Source organism: Vidua macroura, chromosome 3 (assembly GCF_024509145.1).
Source record: "Vidua macroura isolate BioBank_ID:100142 chromosome 3, ASM2450914v1, whole genome shotgun sequence".
In the NCBI taxonomy this organism is placed as follows: Eukaryota; Metazoa; Chordata; class Aves; order Passeriformes; family Viduidae; genus Vidua; species Vidua macroura.
The window spans coordinates 89,422,749-89,444,040 of record NC_071573.1 but is presented as its reverse complement, the minus strand read 5'-3'; the positions used below and the strand labels follow the sequence as shown (position 1 = coordinate 89,444,040).

The 21,292-nt window shown below is 39.9% G+C and overlaps 2 protein-coding genes across 15 annotated transcripts in view; one reads left to right on the top strand and one right to left on the bottom strand.

Moving 5' to 3' along the window:
- KHDRBS2 (KH RNA binding domain containing, signal transduction associated 2) overlaps window positions 1–21,292 on the bottom strand; it is a 356,668-nt gene that overhangs the window by 296,486 nt on the left and 38,890 nt on the right. For all 13 annotated transcript variants that reach the window (XR_008436254.1, XR_008436252.1, XR_008436255.1 and 10 more), the window contains exon 2: window positions 1,428–1,555. Coding sequence is in view for 4 of the 13 variants with exons in the window: in XM_053973490.1 (XP_053829465.1) it covers window positions 1,428–1,555 (128 nt within the window). In the remaining 9 variants the exon portion in view is untranslated. The remainder of the gene's footprint in view (window positions 1–1,427; window positions 1,556–21,292) is intronic.
- On the top strand, window positions 4,932–6,780 carry LOC128805042 (filaggrin-like). Of its 2 annotated transcripts, none has more exons than XM_053973487.1 (2): window positions 4,932–5,172; window positions 5,403–6,780. In XM_053973487.1, the coding sequence occupies exon 2, from the start codon at window positions 5,409–5,411 to the stop codon at window positions 6,588–6,590; it is 1,182 nt and encodes a 393-aa protein (XP_053829462.1). In that variant the 5' UTR covers window positions 4,932–5,172; window positions 5,403–5,408; the 3' UTR covers window positions 6,591–6,780. The 2 variants fall into 2 exon arrangements, with proteins under 2 accessions (XP_053829462.1, XP_053829461.1); XM_053973486.1 differs by having other exon boundaries at window positions 4,932–5,187.

The following is a 21,292-nucleotide window of genomic DNA, read 5'->3' as shown; positions in this document are numbered from 1 at the left end:
CCTGCAGTTCTGAGAATAGTTCCATGGCAAGCACAGAATATTGCTAGCAAATCAACTACAGAAACCCTGCAACAGATTATTCTGCATTACTGAATAAGTATTTAATTTCCATCACACTGATTTCTTTTGCTCCACCACTCAAAGGCTGTAAAAAATACCTTATATCTTTTACTATTCATTAATATGACACATTCATTAAAGTAAATGAAGCTAATTTAATCATATTCAGGTACTATATTGGATAGATTATGGTGTTTTGTCTTTTAAATAGTTTGTCTTTTATTCTACTGTCTTCATCAAACAGTTCTGAATAATTATCAGCCTGCTGTTATGAAGTTACAGCACTATTACATCCTGACTAAAAACTTCAGGTCACCTACAGCATTTACACAAAATACCACAAATAAAGGCAAAGCACTTCAGGCTATGCAGCAAGAAAATAATTCCTTATAGCATTGTATGTGTTTATAAGGTTTTCACCATTTGGATTATTACATTATCTCATTTTATATTCACTACTCAGGAGGTAAGTGTCAGCTGGAATAATTGAATCTCAATTTTTTTACACCTTCCATTTTATTTGATGAGCTTTTTACCAGTTGTAATTTATTGCTCTGATGAAAGTATAAAGCAAAAAGCTCGAAGTTTAATCAAGGCTAATGGTGAACTATGTACCATGTGATTATAAATCAGCAAGGAAAAAATACTCTGGAGACAAATAGAGATGTTTATCACTTCAGTATGAATACTGTTGGAATAACTGTTTATGTAAAATTAAGAACTGTACAAGAAAACCAAACACCCAAGTCCCAAAAAAACCAATATTCTCTTATAAAAAAACCAAAAACTTCCCATAAGCAATTAAATTTTGCAAGAAATAAAATCCTTTTTCTGCATTATATATAACAATGAGAACTAATAAGAAAGTCTGAGATACTAAAACATTTGATTTTTATAAACAGCAATGAACACTGTCAGTACAGCCTGCAGTAATCCTGACACTTGATCTTTTAAAACTTACTACACCAGAGAAAATCCCCCAACTCTTCTATGAGGAAGGTTTTTGGAGTTACTGGAACATTTTTTTTCTTGGGCAACTGGTATTTTATTTTATAAAAGGATGATATATGTACAAACAAACAAACAAACAAACAAAAACAGAGAAATAACCTCAGCAGTTTGTGTAAGGACAAAACCAACCTGAATTTGAAAAAAAAATCTCATTCACTTTAATTTCTTTTCTGAAAGGCCTTGAGACAGAAGCTAAAACACATAATAGCTAACAGACACATTTAAATAGGAGCTTATATTTTTGTTTTTAATACCACAAAGCCTGCATATTATGACTCAATAAAAATGGTTATGTGTAACTTTTTCATCATTACATTAATAAATATTAAACAAGTGTTAGACTAGATTCACAGTACCTTTGGATATTGTTTGACAGGGATCAGAACTCTCTCTGACAGCTTTATGTTTTTGTTGCTGATAACATCAAGATATTTCTTTTCTTCATCTTCCTTCTTGCCTTCTGAACCCTGAAATTTTTCCATTTCTGAAAAATATCACGAAACAGAACAATCAGTGACATGGCAGTTGTCATCCTTAGGAAGTTTAAATTTACACATTCCTACCCAGACTGCGCACTGAACACCAGCGATGTTTGCACTCACACGACAGGGACTGCTGTCTTTAAGAGAACCTGGACTCTCAGCAGTGCTGAGAGGCAGAGGTGTCAGTCCACAGGTCACACTCCACAACTAATTCTTCCCCAGCTGGAAGGGAAGCCAAATGATCTCAGCAGGAGCAGGAAAAGATGAGGCTTACAATTCCAGCTGTCAGTCTTTTAAAGGGAATAACATCATCACAGCTCAATGCTTTGTGTAAATGTGACCGGCCAGAACTAAGCTGGATTCTAACTGCAATAGCTAACTTTCAGTACAAATACTAGAAAACTGAAGAAACTTCTTGTTGCCACTGAGTTTCCATTCAAATACTTCTGAATTAATTAAAGATAAGAAATAAAGTTAACTCTTGCTCAAAAAAACTCTTCAATTAAGAAATTAATTTTATATATATATAAAATTGATAATCTGTAGAACACTCTAGAATTTACAATAAAAAATAAATAAATAAGAAATATTTTCAGGTAGAATAGTTCAGAATTCTTTATTCCCTAATGGCTCTATAACAAATGGATAACAACAAATAATTGAATTCATCATCCTGTGAAGAGCATCTTATATAGTGCCTGAGAGCTCCCTGATAGTACAAGTACTATAGATAAAGCTGCTTTTGCAGCAGTGACGTTGTTGACAGCACAGAAAATGGCAATGCTTATAATGAGCTAATTATAACTGAATTATAGCTGAAAGAAGACAGCTGTGGATCTCAGAAACATACTGCTTCAAGGATGGGAAAGCAAGAGTGGAAAGGAGGAACACAGCCGCAGCACGCTCTAACATTCATATACAAGTTTCTTTGATTTCCAGCAAGTGTAAAGAAAAAATGTGTTGAAAAGAGCAGCCCATGTCATGATTTGTTAATAAATGTTTATGCTGCTTTTATGAGATCAAATAATTTATTTAAAGCCTGCACCAGCAGACAGTTCTCTAATGTTACAGTTATAAGCTCTTTTAAAATCTCCCAGAGAACACACCTAAAAAACCTCAGATGGGATATACATTCAGTATTTAGAATTAAAAAGTTATTTACAATCACTAAAAGCATCAGAAGAACGTTTCATTATTGTAAAATACCTGAACACGTAAAAAAATGTGGCATATTGCATTCAATGGAAGATTAATCTGGAAAGCAGCAAGAATCAATTAAGTAAAGTAAACAAGTAAAATACTTGTTTCGGGCAGGTTTAATAGATAAAAAGTTATTTGAAAATAGATCCAATGCAATTATACAAAGGGGTGTGCTATGGGTGTACAGAGGGGAGAGACAAAGGTGCATAAAGAGTGAAAAGTGTTACAAGCACAGTAAGTACTAAATAAAATAAAGGAATTTCCCAAATGTATTGTGAACACAGTACTGAATTAGGTAATTCTAAAAGGCAGATGGGGAAAGTCAATCTACATATACACATATAGTTCACTAGAACCATGGAAGTTTAAGTTAAGCTGGAGAAGACCTTTAAGGTGATCAAGTTCAGCTGTTAATAAAGCTCTGCTAAGTCCATCCTAAACTACATCCCTAAGTGCCACATCTACATGTATTTTAAATACTTTCAGGGACAGTCATTTCACCACCTCCCTGGGTAATCCGTTCCAATGCTTGGTAACTGTTTTTGTGAAGACATGGTTCCTGCTGTCCAGCCTGAACCTCCCCTGACACAGCCCAAGGCTATGTCCTCTCATCCTGTCACTACTTGCCTGGGAGAAGAAACCAACCCCCACCTGACTATAAGCTCCTTTCAGGTAGTTGAAGAGAGCAATGAAGTCCCTCCCAAGCCTCCTTTTCTCCACGCTAAACAACCACAACTCCCTCAGCTGCTCCTCATCAGATCTGTGCACCAGGCCCTTCCCCAGCTCTGCTGCCGTTCTCTGGACACACTCCAGCCCCCCAATGTGTTTGTGAGGGGCCCAGAACTGGACACAGCATCCAAGGTGTGTCCTCAGCAGTGCTGAGTACAGGGGAACAATCACTGCCCTGGTCCTGCTGGCCACACTATTGCTGATACAGGCCAGGATGCCATTGGCTTTATGAACAACTAACTCTTTCTCCTGGAAAGCTGAAGATACTTAAAAGTCTGTATGGTCAGTAGGGATGGGTACTAAAGCTTAGGACAAAATGCTCCGCTTTGAGTCGTCTACCAGGCCTTGCAACCAGTGCCAGTCTTGTGCTTTGTTTTCAACTGAGAGTACATGGAAGTTGCAGAAAGAAAGTGGCGACTTTGCTGAAGCTAATGAAAGACTACTTCAGCTGGGCTTATCAGACTTATGTGAACAAGAGTTTGTTTATCTACCAAGACTGAGACAAGCTGTGGCACTTTAATTGGTTTCACTCCATGATGAGGGCTGAGCACTAAACCCAGAAGAGCCAGTCCCAGCTTATTATGGGAGGAACAAGAAAAAGCAGTGGGAAATTGAGTTTCCTCCAGGGAATAAAAGGCAACAGAGAGCCCATTTCAGCGGAGGTCCCACAGCACTTAAGGTCAAACACAGAGAGAGAAGCAAATGAGAAGGGATCATGATGAGGGCCCGGCTGTGAGCCCAAAACTACAGCAGAAGGCAGCAGGGACACTGGGGACATCAAGTTTCTGCCAGGAAGCAGTGCTGACTAGCCCATGACCACAGCCAGACAGCTTTTGAGTATCATCTCTAAGGAGAGAGAGTCCACAAGCACCCTGACAGTGCTTGGTCACCCTCACAGTAAAAAAAAAGTTCCCCAATATTCAGAGAGAAGTTCTGTGTTCTGAGCACCCCTGAAAAGAGTCTGGGCTGTGTCTTCTTTGTAGCTTCCCTTCAGTTATTGGTATACATTAGAAAAGATCCCCTATAGAGTCTTCTCCAGATTGAACAGCCTGGAGGCAGCACTCCTAGCACTGGCTTTGTAGACCCTTCATCACCCTTGTGAACTCTCCAGTATGTCTATTTCTACTTATGTGGGGAGCTGCACATTGAACAGACTGCTCCAGTGGAGTATCACCTCTTTTGACCTGCAAAGTTGACTGAGGAGTAAGAAATGCCTTGAGCTGGTTTATTTCTAAAACAGAACATAGGGCTGAGTATCATCAGTGTAACCTGTGAATTTATATTAAAAAATATGGCATTAGGATTTTGCTTGAGTGGAGCAGCTGTGTGAGATATCTTGGAAGTTTTCATTCCTTAGGGTTGGAGTTTGTGTCTTCTGGGTGTGGTCCCTGAAAGCCCCACGTAGTCACCAGGGAGTCATTGTGACACATGTGACAACAAGCCTTTTGGATGCTTGGGGAAGCCCCAAAAGGCCACAGTATTTGGCCTCCTCCACTGGGGACAGACATCTGAATGTGGGGGAGGAAAAAGGACCCCCATCCCATTGTGTGCTTTCTGAGGGCACAAAGATTTGCTGGACAAGGATATTGACAGGGCCTGGGGTGCTGATCCCAATCTGCCATGCACTCAGGGCCTGTCTGCAGCTGCTGAGAGGCCAGGAATTCCTTTCCCAGCAGCCCAGCTCCTGCCTGTATGTATCAGAGAGGTCAGTTACCATCCTGCCTCAAGAGCTAGAATATGCCAAGACACTCAAGTGTTACTCATCTGCCCCAGGATGGTCCCTGGCATTGGTGGCAGCCCAAGTGCTGTCCTGAGGCAGAGTGGGCAGTTCTTTAATGCTTGACTTCTGTAGCTTTGCTGCTGGCTGCAGACTGTGTCCCCACACCAGGGAGCACATCAGCTTATCTCTTTGGTTTGCAGGGCAAAATGGCCTCAGAGGAAGACCTGGCAGAAAGAGGCACCTCTTCCCCTGCTGCCAGCACCATCCAGTTGCCCCGGGCTGCACGTCCAGGTGCTTCAGAGAACCTAAGGTGCCCAATCTGCAGGGCTGGCAATAATGACCGAGCCTCTGTGACCTGGCGTTGGCACCCTTTCTGTTTTTACTGCATGGTGGAGTGGTTCCACAGAAGAGTGGAGAGCCTGATACGCCAGTCATCTTTCCCACTTACATTCCACATGGTGGGAGACAGTAACTCTGAGGTGCACCCCATTGATGAGTCCATCAGCTCTGCCAGCCATACTCAAGGAGAGCAAGCTGGGTCCCGCTCTACAGGAAGATGTCAGCATCATTCCCCAGGACGACAGTATCGCAAGTCTTGCAGCAGAAGATGTAGTGGTTGCCACGGTGGCAGCCACGGTGGCAGCCGCCGTGGCAGGGCCCAAGAGAAGAGCCGAAGCAGGTATCCAAGGAGGCACCACAATGGCCGTGCCAGGGTCCAGCAGGCCCAGGGCTACAACCACTCAAGCAGCAGGAGACGACGGCAGAGCAGGGCTCAGAACACTGCTCGTGACAAGGGCCGAAGGACCCAACGGCATGTCCGTGCCCTCTCAAGGAGGCGTAAGCGCCGTCAGCAAGAATACCAGGTTTCTTTCATAGAACCGAGGGCAATAAGGAGCCGATCCCGGCAGAGGTCGCACAGATCTTCCAGCCAAACACTGAGGGAGTATCTAAGGGAGATGGAACGCGATGAGGGACAAGCTCTAAGGCATGATTGGTACATCCGTGCCTCTTCAGGGAGGAGGAGGCGCCAACAGCGGGGGCGCCAGCTTTCTTACAGAGAACTGCAGATGACAAGGAGCCGAACCCCACAGAGGTTCTGTAGCACGCTGCCCCTGAAGGAGAGTCGAAGGAGGATGGAATGCTATGACAGACAGATTGAACAGGGTATCCATGCCTCCCCAAGGAGGAGTGAGCGCCTTCAGCAAGGACGCCAAGCTTCTTTCATTGAACCACAGATGACAAGGAGCCGATCCCGGGGGAGGTCCCGCAGCACACAGCACCAAACACTGCGGGAGAATCTAAGGAGGATGGAACGTGACATCTCAACCTCCTCGGGGTACCGTGAGCGCCATCGGCGGAGACGCCAGGTCGGTTTCACTAAACCATAGGTGACAAAGAACTGATCCCCATGGAGGTCTTGCAGCCATGCTGGGCATAACCCTGGTAGCACACCCTACCAACAAGGGAACTACTGTATGCCCTGTTACCAGTGTCAGGAATGATTTTAGACAAAAATGACTTTAGACAAAAACAGCTCCTACTAACAATTGCAAAAATAAAGTCAAATCCAATGCTCAAGCCTGGGGCTAAGGATCTATTCTCCATCAAAAAATGCATCTGAAAATCTAAAGACATCCTTGCAAGGCCTTTTCAGGTTAGGAGGATAACAGGCATGAAACTTCAGCACTGCTTTTGTCATTCTGTTCTGTGGTATCCACTTGTGTATAAAATGGGGTACTGAACATTTTGTAAGCGGTGCCTTTCTCTCTATATTGGGTTTCCACAGTGTGGTCAACTTTTTCTTGTTTTTGCCCTGGTACCAAAGACACCAACAACTTATTAGGAAATCTCTTGTCCTTCCACACCTGTTTTCTTATGCTTTATCCCAAACACCCCACAGAGTAACTTCTGTTACCACTCTTCTCACAATGAAGCAGCGAACAGTAAAGTCAGTTTACAATTACTCTATCTCAAAGGCACTGCCTGTAATGCCAGTCCAAATCTAATGCCTGGTAGAAAGCCTCTGGAAAGCTTTTCCTTCTCCTTCTTCTTTAAAGACTTTAAAAATAAACCCCAAAGCCTTCACAGAGAAATTTGCCCCCATGCTATGCCCTGCACAAAGCCTCAGGCTTAACGCCCAGCGTGGCACTACAGGCTACAGGCTCTTTAGACCATGGCCAAAGACTGGTACCAAAGTCATCAAAAAACAGTGTTGCACCAAGAACTGTTACTTTCAAGTAAGACTGGAGCAAAAAGAGGAGTCTTCTCAAAAGACTGGAGCAAGACAAACTGTATTCAGTTTTTGTACTGAACTACAGTCAGCCGTTACTGTGTACAATCCTCATGTCACTCCATGACTAGTACCACCACAGAAAAGAAGCATTAAGACAGTCTATGACAGGATCAAGCTGCCAACTTGCTGGCTCACAGCACTGACAGCTAGTTGCTTCAGCTGAAAATTTTTACTTGCCAACTACAAAAACTATGGTCACATGCAACACATGCTACAAATACAGACCCAATGCCTTTAGTCGCATTCACTGCATCCCTCATGCTTGTGTTTAGCTTGTTAGTTTTCTGTGCAGTCACTGATAAATCACCCAAAGGAAAAGAGGTGGCTGCCACATGGACAACTGACTTGTGGGAGACAAACCTGGCTCTCCATGAGCATATGTAATCATTCAAACCTTCCCATGTCATGAAATCTGGAGGGGCTTTCTTAGCTTGAGTGTGTTTTGAGTCACAGAACCGCAGAACAGTGGAGGCAGGAAAGGACCTGCAGAGACCATCTAGTGTAACCTCCTCTGCTCAAGCAGAGTCACCAAGAGATGGTGGCCGCTGGACTACAGCCACATAGCTTTTGAGTACATTCCTGCACATGTCAAAAAGGTCAGTCGCCATCCTGCCCTGAGAGCTGCACATGCCAACACACTCCAGTGTCACTCACCTGCACCAGGATGGTCCCTGGCACTGGTGGTAGCCCAAGTGCTGTCCTAACACAGAGCAGGCAGTTCTTTAATGCTTGACTTCTGCAGCTTTGCTGCTGGCTGCAGACTGTATTCCTAGTGCAGGGGAACGTGTGCTGCTGCTTACAGAAACCTATAGGCAGTATAGGATTTTGTGACCAGCTGTATTAGGTCTGCATGGCCTGGTTTTGGAAGTAGAGGGAGCTACAGGGGTAGCCCCTGTGAGAAACTGCCAGAAGCTTCCTCAGCATTTGGCAGAGCCAACTTCCGGTGGCTCCAAAGATGGACATGCTGCTGGCCAAGGTTGGGACAACTATAAATGGTGGTAATGTCTCTGTGATAACATGTTTAGGAAGAAATGAAACAAAAATGGTGGGGCAGTTGTAATTGCAGCCAGAGAAGAGCAGAGTGAGAACATGTGAGAAGAAAAACTATGCAGACACCAAGGTCAGTGAAGAAGGAGGAGCAGGAGAAGCTCCAGGCATCAGAGCCAAGATTCCTCTGCAGCCTGTAGTGAAGGTCAGGGTGAAGCAGGCTGTCCCCCTGCAGCCTATGATGATCCATCGGGATGCAGAGATCCACCCACAGCACATGGAGGAGCCTCACACCAGAGCAGGTGGATACTTGAGAGGAGGCTGTGACTACATGGAAGACCTGAGGTGAGAGGGACGCATGCTAGAGTAGCCTCTCCTTGAAGGACTGCACGTCATACAAAATGACCCAGTTTGAGGGAACTGCTGCCTGTGGGATGGACTCACATTGCAGCAGTTCAGAGGGAGCAGCTTCTTGTGGACACATGCTGGAGAAGTTCAGGGAGAACTGTCTCCCATGGGAGGGACCCATGATGCAGCAGGGGAAGGATTCCTGAGTAGCAGGAAAAGCTATGGGTGATGAACTGACCATAACTCCCATTCCCTGTCTCCTTGTGCTGCTAGGATAGGAGGTAGAGCTGGGAAGGGGGGGGGGGGAGGGCAGGGTGGGGGAAAGGTATTTTTTAGGGCTTTATTTTACTTCTTATTATCCTGCTCTGATTTTGTTAGCAATAAATTCACTTTATATCTCTAAGTTGAGCCTGTTTTGCCTTTGATGGCAATTGATGGGTGTTTTCTCCCAGTCCTTATCTCAGCCCATGAACCCTTCATTAAATTTTCTCTCCTCTGTCCAGATGCAGAGGGGAGTGTAAGAGTAAAGCAGAGAATACTGAAAAAGAGCTACTAACTTAGCTTTCCATTTCATAAATCCATGAAGGAAAAAGAAGGTAGTCCTCTCAAAAAAAAAACCACACAAATGGGCTGACAGTATGTCCAGAATTTTACAGCTCAAACCATGCATATTTCAGTCATGCAAAAAAGAGGCCCTGACTAGAGAAGTATCAGAGACAAAAAGACATTTCTACCTATATATTTTTAGAGATATTATTCCCTATGAAAATTTATCTTGAGCTGTCTCCAGACTTTGAGCTGTAAAATTCTGGAAATATTGTCAGCCCATTTATGTGGATTTTTTTGAGGGGAGTACCTTCTTTTTCCGTCATGGATTTATAAAATGGAAAGCTAAATTTGTAGATCCTTTTCAGTATTCTCTGCTTTACTCTTACAGTGCCAATAAAACGATGTTAATTACATTTCTCTTCAAAGTCCTTGACACCTATTACAAAACTTCTCTAATGAATATATTTTTTCTATTAAAATTAAGCACCCCAGAGTAAAAACATCCTTTTTCTACACTTAAGAGTCATGTCAAAACTCTTCAAAAAATAATTTTGTTCTTGTCAGTCTGTCCAACCCACCAAAAAAATTAAATCTACACAATTCTTCCTGCTGTCAACATTTGTCTCCCACTTAAAGGAATTTTGCAGCCTATCTGGCTTTTCTTGCCTTTGCATTTGCAGTACTGGCACTGCTTCAATCAAGAATCATGGGCTGCTGTTAATAAGGTCAAGCCCTCTGAAACAATCATATGTTTCTATTAATGGGAATGATTTACAGAATGGGAGTATGACCAACTTCTTGCATGCCAGTACTATTATGTATATCAAGCTTATCTAGTACTCAAAGAAGTACACTTTTTCTGCAGGCTAACGAAAGAATGTTTGAACTGTAAGAGGAAAAATGAGACAATGCCAGTGCAAAATAACAACCACTAAATCACTGACAGCTCTAATTTACAGAGAGCATTTTTAATTTAAGGTTCATTAAAAAATTACACAGTGAGAACTCTGAATACCTAGAACAGTGTTAACAAAAAATCCCAGCATATTTTTAGAAACAGAAAATACTGAAAACATACATGAAGGCTCATTTTCTGTCCAAGGCATTACATTTTCATTGAAAGCAGGGCTATTGGACTTTGAATCAGGGAAAAAAAAAAGGCAGATGTCTCAATAGTTGAACAAATTAAATTGAAGTTAATTCATGAGACGTGAACATCCTAAGAGGTTTCCAGTAATAAAAACAACATCCAAATCCCTAAGAATTGGTAACTTAAAAGTAAAAACATTGTGTGTACCAACAGTGGTTGGGAGGGGTTATAAGGACAGTACAATCAGCCATGAGCACTGAAAAATTAGCCACAGGCTCACTATATTCACCCAGAAACACATTCATATATTGTATTAACAACATTCCTTTATGTACACATACTCGTTGAGTCACACAGCTAGTTGAGATGATTCAGGGAGGATAAGGAAATAATTCTTCTTACATCAGACACAAGTAAGTCAATACCTCTGCCAGTGATGAATTTAATACCTGTTAGATAATTGTGGGTGAGATCTACATGTTTATGTCATCTGTTCTAGACAAATACAAACTGAAGCTTTGTAACTGTATTAAATCGAGCTGGATCACCTCAGCTCTCAAGCAAGAAAAGTGGCTAGTAATGTTCAGAAAGAATTCTGAAAGACAAGTCAAAAAGGAATGACAGAGACATGCAAAATCAGGCACAGTATGAGAAGAAACAAAAATGGGTATTTAACGTTTTTCAGGAGGGGCATCTCTTTGCGATGTTACAGATTGGAAAAAAAAATACTTTTATGTATAGGATGTAATTACACAGGGGAACTGCTGAAAGCATCCATACTGATAAACTCTAGTCTTTTTCAGATTCTTCCCTTATGATTAGATTCCATCCCATAAGGTACTGAAGGTCTTTTCAATTTGGGCATGTCTGAAAATACAGCGTCTATTAAAAATTTAATTTATTATGCAGGTATTTTTTATTGTTGGACTTTATGGCTATTATCATCTATCAGGCTACCTACTGTGTAGAACATAGAGAAATTGCAGAGAAGTGATCCTTTAGGATCACCTACTCACTGAGTAGGTACTCATTAGACTGCATGTATGTGCAACACTGGGGCCAGACTTCCCCTCTCCTCCCCAGAAGAGGAAAGACATTGACAGAATGGAGCAAGGTCAGTGAAGGCCACTCATGGTGGTCAGAGCTGGAGCACTTGTCCTGTGAGAAGAGGCTGAGAGAACTGGGCCTGTCAACTGTGGTGAAGAAACAGCTCTGAGAGATCTAACAGCAGCTCAGCAATGCTGATGTTCCCACGGTCACGCTCTTCACAGGAGCATGAAACAAGGGTAACAGAAAACAGGGAAAAGGTGAAAATAGAAAGGTTTAGCATGTGTATAAGGAAAAGTTTTCTCAACACAGTCCAGCAGTGCTGCAGGTTGCCCAGATATACCATCTCCTCCACTGGAAGATTTCAGGATCCACCTGGACAAATCCCTGAATAACCTGGTCTGAACCCTTGGCTGGCCCTGCTTTGAGCAGGAGGTTGCACTAGAGATCTCCCAAGGTCCCTTGACATGTGAACTACCCCAGGATCCTACAAATGCAATAAATTTCAGACTTATCCATGTCTGTCAGATTTCTGGAACTTACCCAAAAGATTTAAATGTCGTTGCAGAAAAAGTTAGAAGACAGAAACAGCATGATTGCATAAGCCCTGTATCCTTAGCAAACTTTTTTAACAAAATGTACTAACATAGGTAGAAAAGTAATTAAAGATCTAAAGAACTTTGTATTTCTAATTAAATGAAAACCAAAGAGTATTAACAACAAAACAAAGGAGGAAAATTCAAGTATCCAAAAACTTAGATTGCTATCCCCTCTCTATACTGACAACTGATTTTTACTGCCTGGTCATTACTTTGGCTCTACCCATCGTGTAATCAGCAGCTTGCAAAGGTATGCTACAAGGTAGTTTCTTGTCCAAATTATACTATTGGTAGAAAAATAATTACCTAATGTATCCATCTACTGACCTATGCCTAGATCAGTATAGAATAAAAAAGCTATAAAGAGGATACTAGTAGTGTTAAATAACTAGAAAAGTCCTGAAATGAAAATATTAGCACTTACTAAATTTGTGAACATCTGCTCCGATGCACACCTTTCCATGGAGAGTTTTAAGTCTGATTGCCAAGTAGTTCCTCAAGACAGTAGTCCACATAATCCTAGTTCAGTTGCTGAATACACTCCCACTATCACTGATACACTATCTCATGTAATTTTAGATATATAGCAACTGCAATCACAAAAAAAAAAAAAAAAAACACAAAAAAAAAAAAAAAAAAAAAAAAAAAAACAAACAAAACAAAACTATTTACGATGAAATTTGCTGCAGGAAATTGATGCAGTCTTTCTCATCTTAGTAAAAATAACCAACAGCAATCCAAAGGTCAGCAGCAGCAAGTGCAATATAAAGAAAAGATCTGGGATGCATTCTGAATGTGATGACTTACTAAATAAAGTTGCTGATAACATTTAAAGGGTGACAACAATGTCCGCTTCAAGATATAGGTGTTTTCTTGCTTTGGGAAAAAAAAAAAAAAAAAGGACTATTATTAGGATTTTAGAAGGACTATTGAAGGAACCCAACAATTACAACATTGATTAAATGTATTTTTTAATCAAATTGTTAAAAAGAGAGCAAGCCACTGGGTAAGATTTTAAAGACTAAAGTTGTTTCAAAAGTGTCTTTGAAGTCAAACATACCTTTGGGGAGTTAACCTGCATAGGCTGCGTTGTAAGTTTGGTTTTGGCAGCAGTATTGCTGTAACTACGTTGTGCAGTTCACTAAATAGCTGTTCCCAGTAGTTCTCCCTTCTTACCTCTTACCTTCAGAGCAGCTTAGACAGTATTATGAATATGTCCCAGTTGGATGAAAGGCAAACCTGAAAGTTGTTGAAATATTTTTTATTTCCAACAACTTATATTTTTATTTTCAACAACTTATATTTCCAATATTTGTTATTTTTTTATATTTTTTGATCCTGGGTTTTTTTCATCTGAGAATGAGACTACTCATAAAAGAAGAGATAGAGAGCATGAAGATTTACTCAGACAAGTAAAAAATAAAGCAAAAACCAACAAAAACATCACAAGGGTATTTATATGTGAACGTATCTCTAGGTGTCCTTGAATTTAACACCCTAGAAAACTGTGTTGCTATGACATGTAAGAAAAGGAAAGTAGCTTTTTGCCAAAGATTTTTGTAGTTTCTACTGTGTCAAAGTTTATTCAACAAAACACTTCCGGACACACTGAAGTGTTCTCACAGATTAATTTGAAGAAAAAGCATCAGTGCTGTGCTACATATTGTGTGGTGTGGAACAAATATGTAGGGGTGAAAGATGAATTGATCAATGAAATTGCAGGTAAGTCCACCAGTGACATATTCATTACCTATCCCTGCCTATCTGAAACCTGTTGGTACTCTTGAGTGGGTTGCTCTACCCAGCTGGAGTAACCAGCCAAAGAAAGCCTTTCTGTCTCTTCACAGTTTCTGGGAATTTTCTTTTACTCTCTTCGGTCCTAGAACTTATTACTGATAATAATGTCTGCTATTCTGTCCTCAGAGCAAGACAGACATATGAAGCAGCCAGCAATTTTTTCCTTTCTGCTCTTATCTAGCCTTTTTCAGATTTTTCTCTACTGTGAGGTAGAACAGCTGCAGAATAACACTGATGTCTAGAAGTTCACAATATTGGAAACCATGAAAAGATGCTACATACTGAAGTTAAGAACCAATATAAAATTTTGCTTGAAGTTCAGGCTTCCTGCTGACCTCTCCTGGTTTTCCAGTTAGCAATACCACTAATGAGCTGATAATCTCTGCTCAGACAGTTATCAAAGTATTTGAAAGGAGTCTACAAACCATCAAAATAGTAGTTTTCATTCAAGATGTGACTTCAGATCTTGGGCTCAGAAAGTTATCTGTATCTGAAAGACTGACAGGAAAACTGAAGTTCAGAAGAGTTGATGATGAAGCACCAGGTAAACGCAAGGAATTTGCAGCTGAGAGGTGGGAGAGATTTTAGAGTGTCAGCGTACGACCTTTGCTTCCTAGTGTGCTCTGTCAGCAAAGAATGGCTCTGACTGCTATACAGACAGGAAAATACTGAGTGTATTCATATATATAAACCATAGTTATATATAAAAACCTCAAACATTTTATTCATAATTGGTAAAAAAGCACAAAAGAAAGAAACAGAACATTCAGTACTGGTAAGAATGATTATGTTCACCTGTCTACAATGACATTCTCTTAAACATCCATTGTTTCATCAAAGACTTCATATACAGAAAAGTTGCATCCAGGTGCTCGTTAAGACTATGTAGCCAGCATACATATTAAGCCAAATGTTAAGTTTAATGATGTTGAAAGACTTACTGTATGCTATCAGGATTTCCTAATTCATCCAAAGATCACACCACTTCCTATCACAATGTAAGACAACTCATCTGCTTCAGCTGCAATACATTTTAGTTTATTTTACTTGAGACTGAGAGCAACAGTTACAAAGAAGAACTTTTCTGACAAACTGATACTTAAATTGAAGGACTAAAGTAGTGATATCTGAACAGCAGAAAGGCATGCAAGCCTTCACTCACAAACCCACTGGAAAGCACATCTTTGCTTTAAGCCTCCACTTGGAAGTCTTAACAAACAGATCCTTGCCCTAGAGGATCAGTAGCACACACTGAAAAGATGATCAACCTTCCTGTACTGCCTCTTCAGAATAAATTATCAGCAATATCTAAAAACATATGGCTCATGAAAACCTGAATTAACACACTTGTAAATGTAAATGTGCGGTGAAAACAAAAGAAGCCGAAATGAAGAAAATGTGTAAAATTAAAGATATTTTAATATTCTGAGAAGGCTATTGCAGTGCCTCCTGTGGATTCTTCTGCATTTGATTTTTCAATGGATTTGACTGAACACACTCATGCTCACACCTCACTCAATAGGTTTTCCTCACCCATGCTGCACTTGAGGACATGTCTAAGTACTGGCTGCTCACCTACAGATCTGCAGACATGACAGGGACATGTGAACAAGGTACCAGCGCTTGGGTCTGTCAATTTAACGAAACAGCCGTAACATAAGGGTACAGAAACCAGTCAGTAACCACGTCAGAAGTAGGAACAAACTACATACTAGTTTTTCTTAAGTGACCCTGAGTGCTCTTGGCTACGATTTACGTATGCCAGAAAGAGCTTTGGCAACTGAGGCAGGATTAGGGACATTCTTACAACTCAACATAAACCAAGTATCTGCAAACTATTCAACAAAAAGCAGGAAACCTCAGTCCTGCCTGGAAATAGGATATTCTATGGCAACCAAGGAAATTTCAAGTGAACTTGTATTCATAAGAAAGAAACCACATTAACATCAGGTAATATGATGTCATTACTCTGGGTTATTTGACACAAGGAATTAAAATTCATCCTAGAGTGGTATTACAACTGATACTCTGGCAAATAAGATGCATGTTTTTCATAGATTTGTCATGTTGCCTTAAGAATATTTGTTCTCCTTTTCCAGGCCACAGCACTCAATTAAAACATACCGATGTCAACTAGACTTGTTTCATTTCCTGCAAATATCCTTTGACTCTTCCAACAACATTTCTAGAAATCAATTTTAAAAGGTGAAGAAGACATGTCTGAACCTGTCTGCAACCCACTTTATCAAAGCCTGTTATCTTGTCAAGGGGGAAAAAAGGGGCCTAGGATAATGTTTTCAAATAATATGAGTACAGTGCATGCTCCTGGCGTGTATCTAAAAATCAGTGATGAGAAGCGACCCTTTTTTCTCCACCAGATCCTTGGCTTCTTATTCAATTGAAAAAAAAAAAAAAGTATCACAGATGGGATCACTAACAAATATCAGTTATATGAAACTGAATCCAGAGTAAGCAGGAGTGCTGCCAGGAAACAAGCAACCTGAGAAGCTCCCAATAACAGTGAAACCTTGTGATGAATCTGCACAGCTGTTTGTTACAGTCCAGCAGTTAGTCTGAATCTGCACTGGGCCCTTACACAAGTGGATATCAATAAATTATATCTAGGCATTATATTCCTAACTCCAGCTGGCTAGAAGACAACACACTGGCCTAAATGGCCTGTCAAAAAGATGCATTTCTTTTTATTAATGCTGAAGTCCTGCAGTTCTAACAGCAACATGTCATAAAACCAAATATATTCTCAGCTCCCACGGACAGCTTTTCATTATTAGAAGTCAAAGCAATGGCATCCACTTTCAAGGCAGGTCCTGGTCCAGGGGATAGAAAAACTGGCATAAAAGTCTGTGCCAGACTCAAGAGTTCACTCCTCAAGCGCAGTGCACCTCGCTGTATTATCAGTGTAGATATGAGTGGGATAAGTTCTGTGGGAGACAACAGTTTTTTCCAGGAACCAGCATTTCCAGAAGACTAAGCAGCATTATGACTCTTTTCCAAACACCAGATTTCAGGCATTGCTTTTAACTTGTCACTACCACAAAATGGTAACGAGACAGCAACTAATGAATTTTTACTTCCTATAAATTTGAAATTATCTGACATGTTTAGAAAATATTAGGGGAAAAGAGCCTGGCAGACAAATAGACTACTTAATTGTACAAACTAACTGTATTTCCTTGGAAATTTTTTCTTAAAATTACCATAAAAGTCATCCCAGTACTCATTTTGCCCTATGATTTGTGAACACCTAATACCTGAAAAATGAAGAAGCACAGATTACATGACTGAGAGGGAATATAATAAAATTATTTTTGACATAGCTCATAGCTGCCACTATGCAGGCTCATCATTACCCTTCTCCTTACTAGCATATCTATCACTAAACTGTTTAGGGAATAATGTACTGCAGCCCAGTAAAGCACTATGAGCCAAATGAAGACTTGTGCAGAACAGGATAAAGAACTACAATATAGTTCCAGAAATTAATTTGGAGCACCAGTCTTATGAGGAACATCTTAGGTACCTAGAGAACTGTCCTGCTTCAGAAGAAGCATCCTAATTAATCACATCCAGATGAAAGTGCTTATGCTGCTGCAGATTAGGTATCACAAATTATTTAAAAAACAGGCAAAAATACTATTCATAATGAAAAGGTGAAAAGGAAATTTTTCAATTTATCTGAATTTTATGTCTCGGACTAACAAACTTTTTCATCTGGTTACATGTCTCTTGCCAACCATCTCAGCAGCTGGTAAAAAAAAATAAATCTGTCAATTTGTGCCTAAGGTTGTACAGGGCATAGAAAGAATTTGGACAAACCCACACCGATTCAAGCATGCTGAAGGGTTAGCTCAGCCTCTCAAGTTCAGAAAATGCCACAGGCTCATTATCAAAGAAGAAAATTTCCAGGAGTACACTGTGTTGCAAGACAATCTATTCCATTGCCAAACAGGTCTGCTCAGGCTCAACCCAACACAAGAACTGCAACTTGATGCTGAGCTAATAAGGAATTTAATATTTTTGTGGAAGTGCTTCTTTTCTCAACAAATTTTAACCATTTCATACAAAAAATACTCCATTCAGGTTTGGTATGTATAACGCTAGGGTGTTTCTAATGCTGGGTTTTTTTAAGGCTGATAAAAACCCTATAGTTTTCTCTGTTTTAGGATGGATGCCATCAACAGCAAGAGCTGATGGCACTTATATATTCATCATTTCAATTTTATGGAGTAATGAAAATATAAGACAGATTTTTGTTTCAGTCAGAAAATAAAGAGCACTCAGTACTGGAGAGAATCACAGAACGTTAAGGGTTGGAAGGGACCTTAAAGATCATGCTGTTCCAACACCCCTGCCATGGGCAGGGACACCTTCCACAAGACCAGGTTGCTCAGAGCCCCACCCAGCCCGGCCTTGAACACTTCCAAGGATGGAGCATCCACAACTTCTCTGGGTAACCTGGGCCAGTGCCTCACCACCTTCACACTCAGTAAAGAATTTTTTCATAATACATTATTTAAACCTACTCTCAGTTTGAAGACATCATCCCTTGTCCTGTTACTACATGCTCTTGCATGAGAGGTAAAATCGTTGATAATAACTGGGGCATGTCAGTTCTCGCCCACACATAGATTCATAGCTACCCAGCTGAGAATATTAAATTCCATTTTAGAAGTATTTGCTTAAAAGGATGCTTCAAGAAAGGACATGGATCTTTTCAAGCATCTACAAAAACAGCAAGTGTGAGCAATTTCAAAAGTAACTAAATAATTAAAACATTAAGCAAAAAGAGGGAAAGAATAGACAAGAAACAGAAACTTTTATCTGCACCTTTATTTTCTTCTGCTTTCTCCAAAACCTACAATGGATTGGCTCTTTTCTTGGCTGGAAAACATTTTCTTAAATTCCAGAGAGCAAAATTAAGTATTGTGACTGCTTCCAAAATATTGTACAACACATGGCATTAGACACTATAGATACAGCTTGTTTTCCATTAAAAAATATTTTCTAGAAAAAAAGTAAGCCAGAATGAAGACAGAAGGCAAGGCATCTGGAAATGTGGAGAGAAAAGGTGCCAAGAGATGACCAGGAGACACTTAAGGAAATATGAAGCATAAAAACAAGAAAAAAAGTGACAGGATCAACCAAAGTAACAAACAAACAAAACATATGAAGGAAAAGAAGGGCAAAAGTTCAAGCCATGCTTCATCAATCTTCAGCAACAAGTTCTCAGGCAGGACACCAGAAACCAAGGGAACAAATCTGAAGAGTACGCTTGGTAGAGAATAAGAAGGGGTATCAGAGAGGAAGAACAGAATTGTTTCTGAATGGGAGCTAAAAAAGAAATGGGCAAAGATAGACCATCTCACTGATTAGGCACACTTTGAAATCCTAAAGTTAAATATTAATTTTGCTATCCACCTAAATATGTAAGTCTATTCTTAGCAACTTTATATATCAAGGTTTAAAAATAAAAAGTAAATGGATAAATAAACTCCATATAAATGTTATATTAACATGTTAAATGCCCTGTAGTATTTTCTAGGGTGTTCTAGGAAGTCCAAGATATCAAAGTCAAGCAAGGTCAAGCAATACACACAGTAAGCATCCTACTTTAAAAATATTTCTACAATTGAAATTACACAACAGACATGAAAGGAATTTTCCATAAAATTATTTATTTCCATTTTTGTAGGGAAAAAAAAGTCATGTTACATTTGAATCCATGCATCTACCTACCAGTATTTTTAGAGAAGTGCAGGAAAAAACATAATTCTTTAATAAAATCAAGAAACATCAACAACTTTCTCATAGAAAATAGTATTTGAACAGCATATTGATAAGCAAAAATCTAGATTTTGAAACATTAATATGCAAATGAAGTGACATGGGATATTAACAGGCTTGCTATTCTTTCTGCATTCTTTTTTAGCTTTTCTGCGTTGAAATTGATACGGCCACCATGAACACTCCAGTGACTTAGGCTGCATTAATCAAAAGATGTGTGCTGCTCTATTTCAGAAGATGCATGCTGCTATGGAAAACATTTCTACCAATTAAAATTCCTGCACACAAATTAAAAGCTAGGCTATCATTATTATATGAAGACAAATTCCAATACCTGCAAGCAAAAAATGGGGCAATTATTCATGTAGTTAACTGAAAATCTTGGAAAAATGTAACTTCTCATAAGAGGCTGTCTGGCTATCTGCCAAAAGAAAACAGAAAACATGCAGATTTACCTTTGTGATCTCTATTTTGGCTATTGTCCCCTATTAAACATCTCTCTCTCATGCCATATGAAAAATCATTCCATAGAGACAAATTCTATGAATTTGGAAATAAATGTTTCTAGAGAAATTATGATGTTTTTATTAAAGGAGAAGCATCTGAGAAAGCTTTTCTATGGAAAGAAGTCCATAGAAACATTTAGCTAACACAAATCAGCAGCAGTGCAGAACAGCTTAAACAAAAGATATCATGAAACTGGAGCAGAATTTTTTACCTGTGTGTCAGCAGCTCTAACAATTGTATGCCACAGGATCTGCATAACACGTGCTGTGAAAACCCAAAATTAAAGAGAAACATAAAAACAATAGAGATATGTTCTAAAACTGATATGTTTAAGGAAAAATTAACTTAGCCCTGGATTTTAAAGAATTTAAGTTCTTAATTTATCCTGAAATTAAGGATTCAGAGGAGCAGGTATCTTTTGAAGCCACACTCTTAGTGCTTCCAGATGAAGCCAGGACTGGATCCTGAAGTTCTCTACAGCCAAATACAGCACTAGATCCAACACTATGAAACCTGCCCATGAATCACAGCACTGTGCCAACACATTCTCATTTGTAGGATGAAAGGGCTCTTCTGAGATTCAGATTCCACTAAATATTCTTAGATCTAGAAATAGACAATTAGGAAATCAGTGGGAAAAAGACAAGAAAAAATCATGACTTTTCAGTGAACATGAACTAATCCATCCACCGGTTTTCCTTGTCTGTTTTTCCTATTATGTAAAATCCCAACCAAAAAATGGTATCTGAGCAATGAACACATACTACTACACTCCTCAGTACTACAGTTAAAAGAAAGAAGAGGCCCAGTCTTATTATGTTTTTGTACTTACAACAGTGTTTATTGGGTTTGCATGGCCAGGTTTGGGTAACAGGAGGGCTGCAGGGGTGGCTTCTGTGAGAAGCTGCCTTCATGTCCAGCACAGCCAATTCCAGCCAGCTCTAGCAAACACTACCAGCTTTCATTTCAGTGCCAGTTTATACACTGTTTTCCCAATTAAACCTTCAATGTTAGCATTAGGAAACAGATAAATTTTAAGAAACACTCTTATTTGTAAGAGTTGCTTTC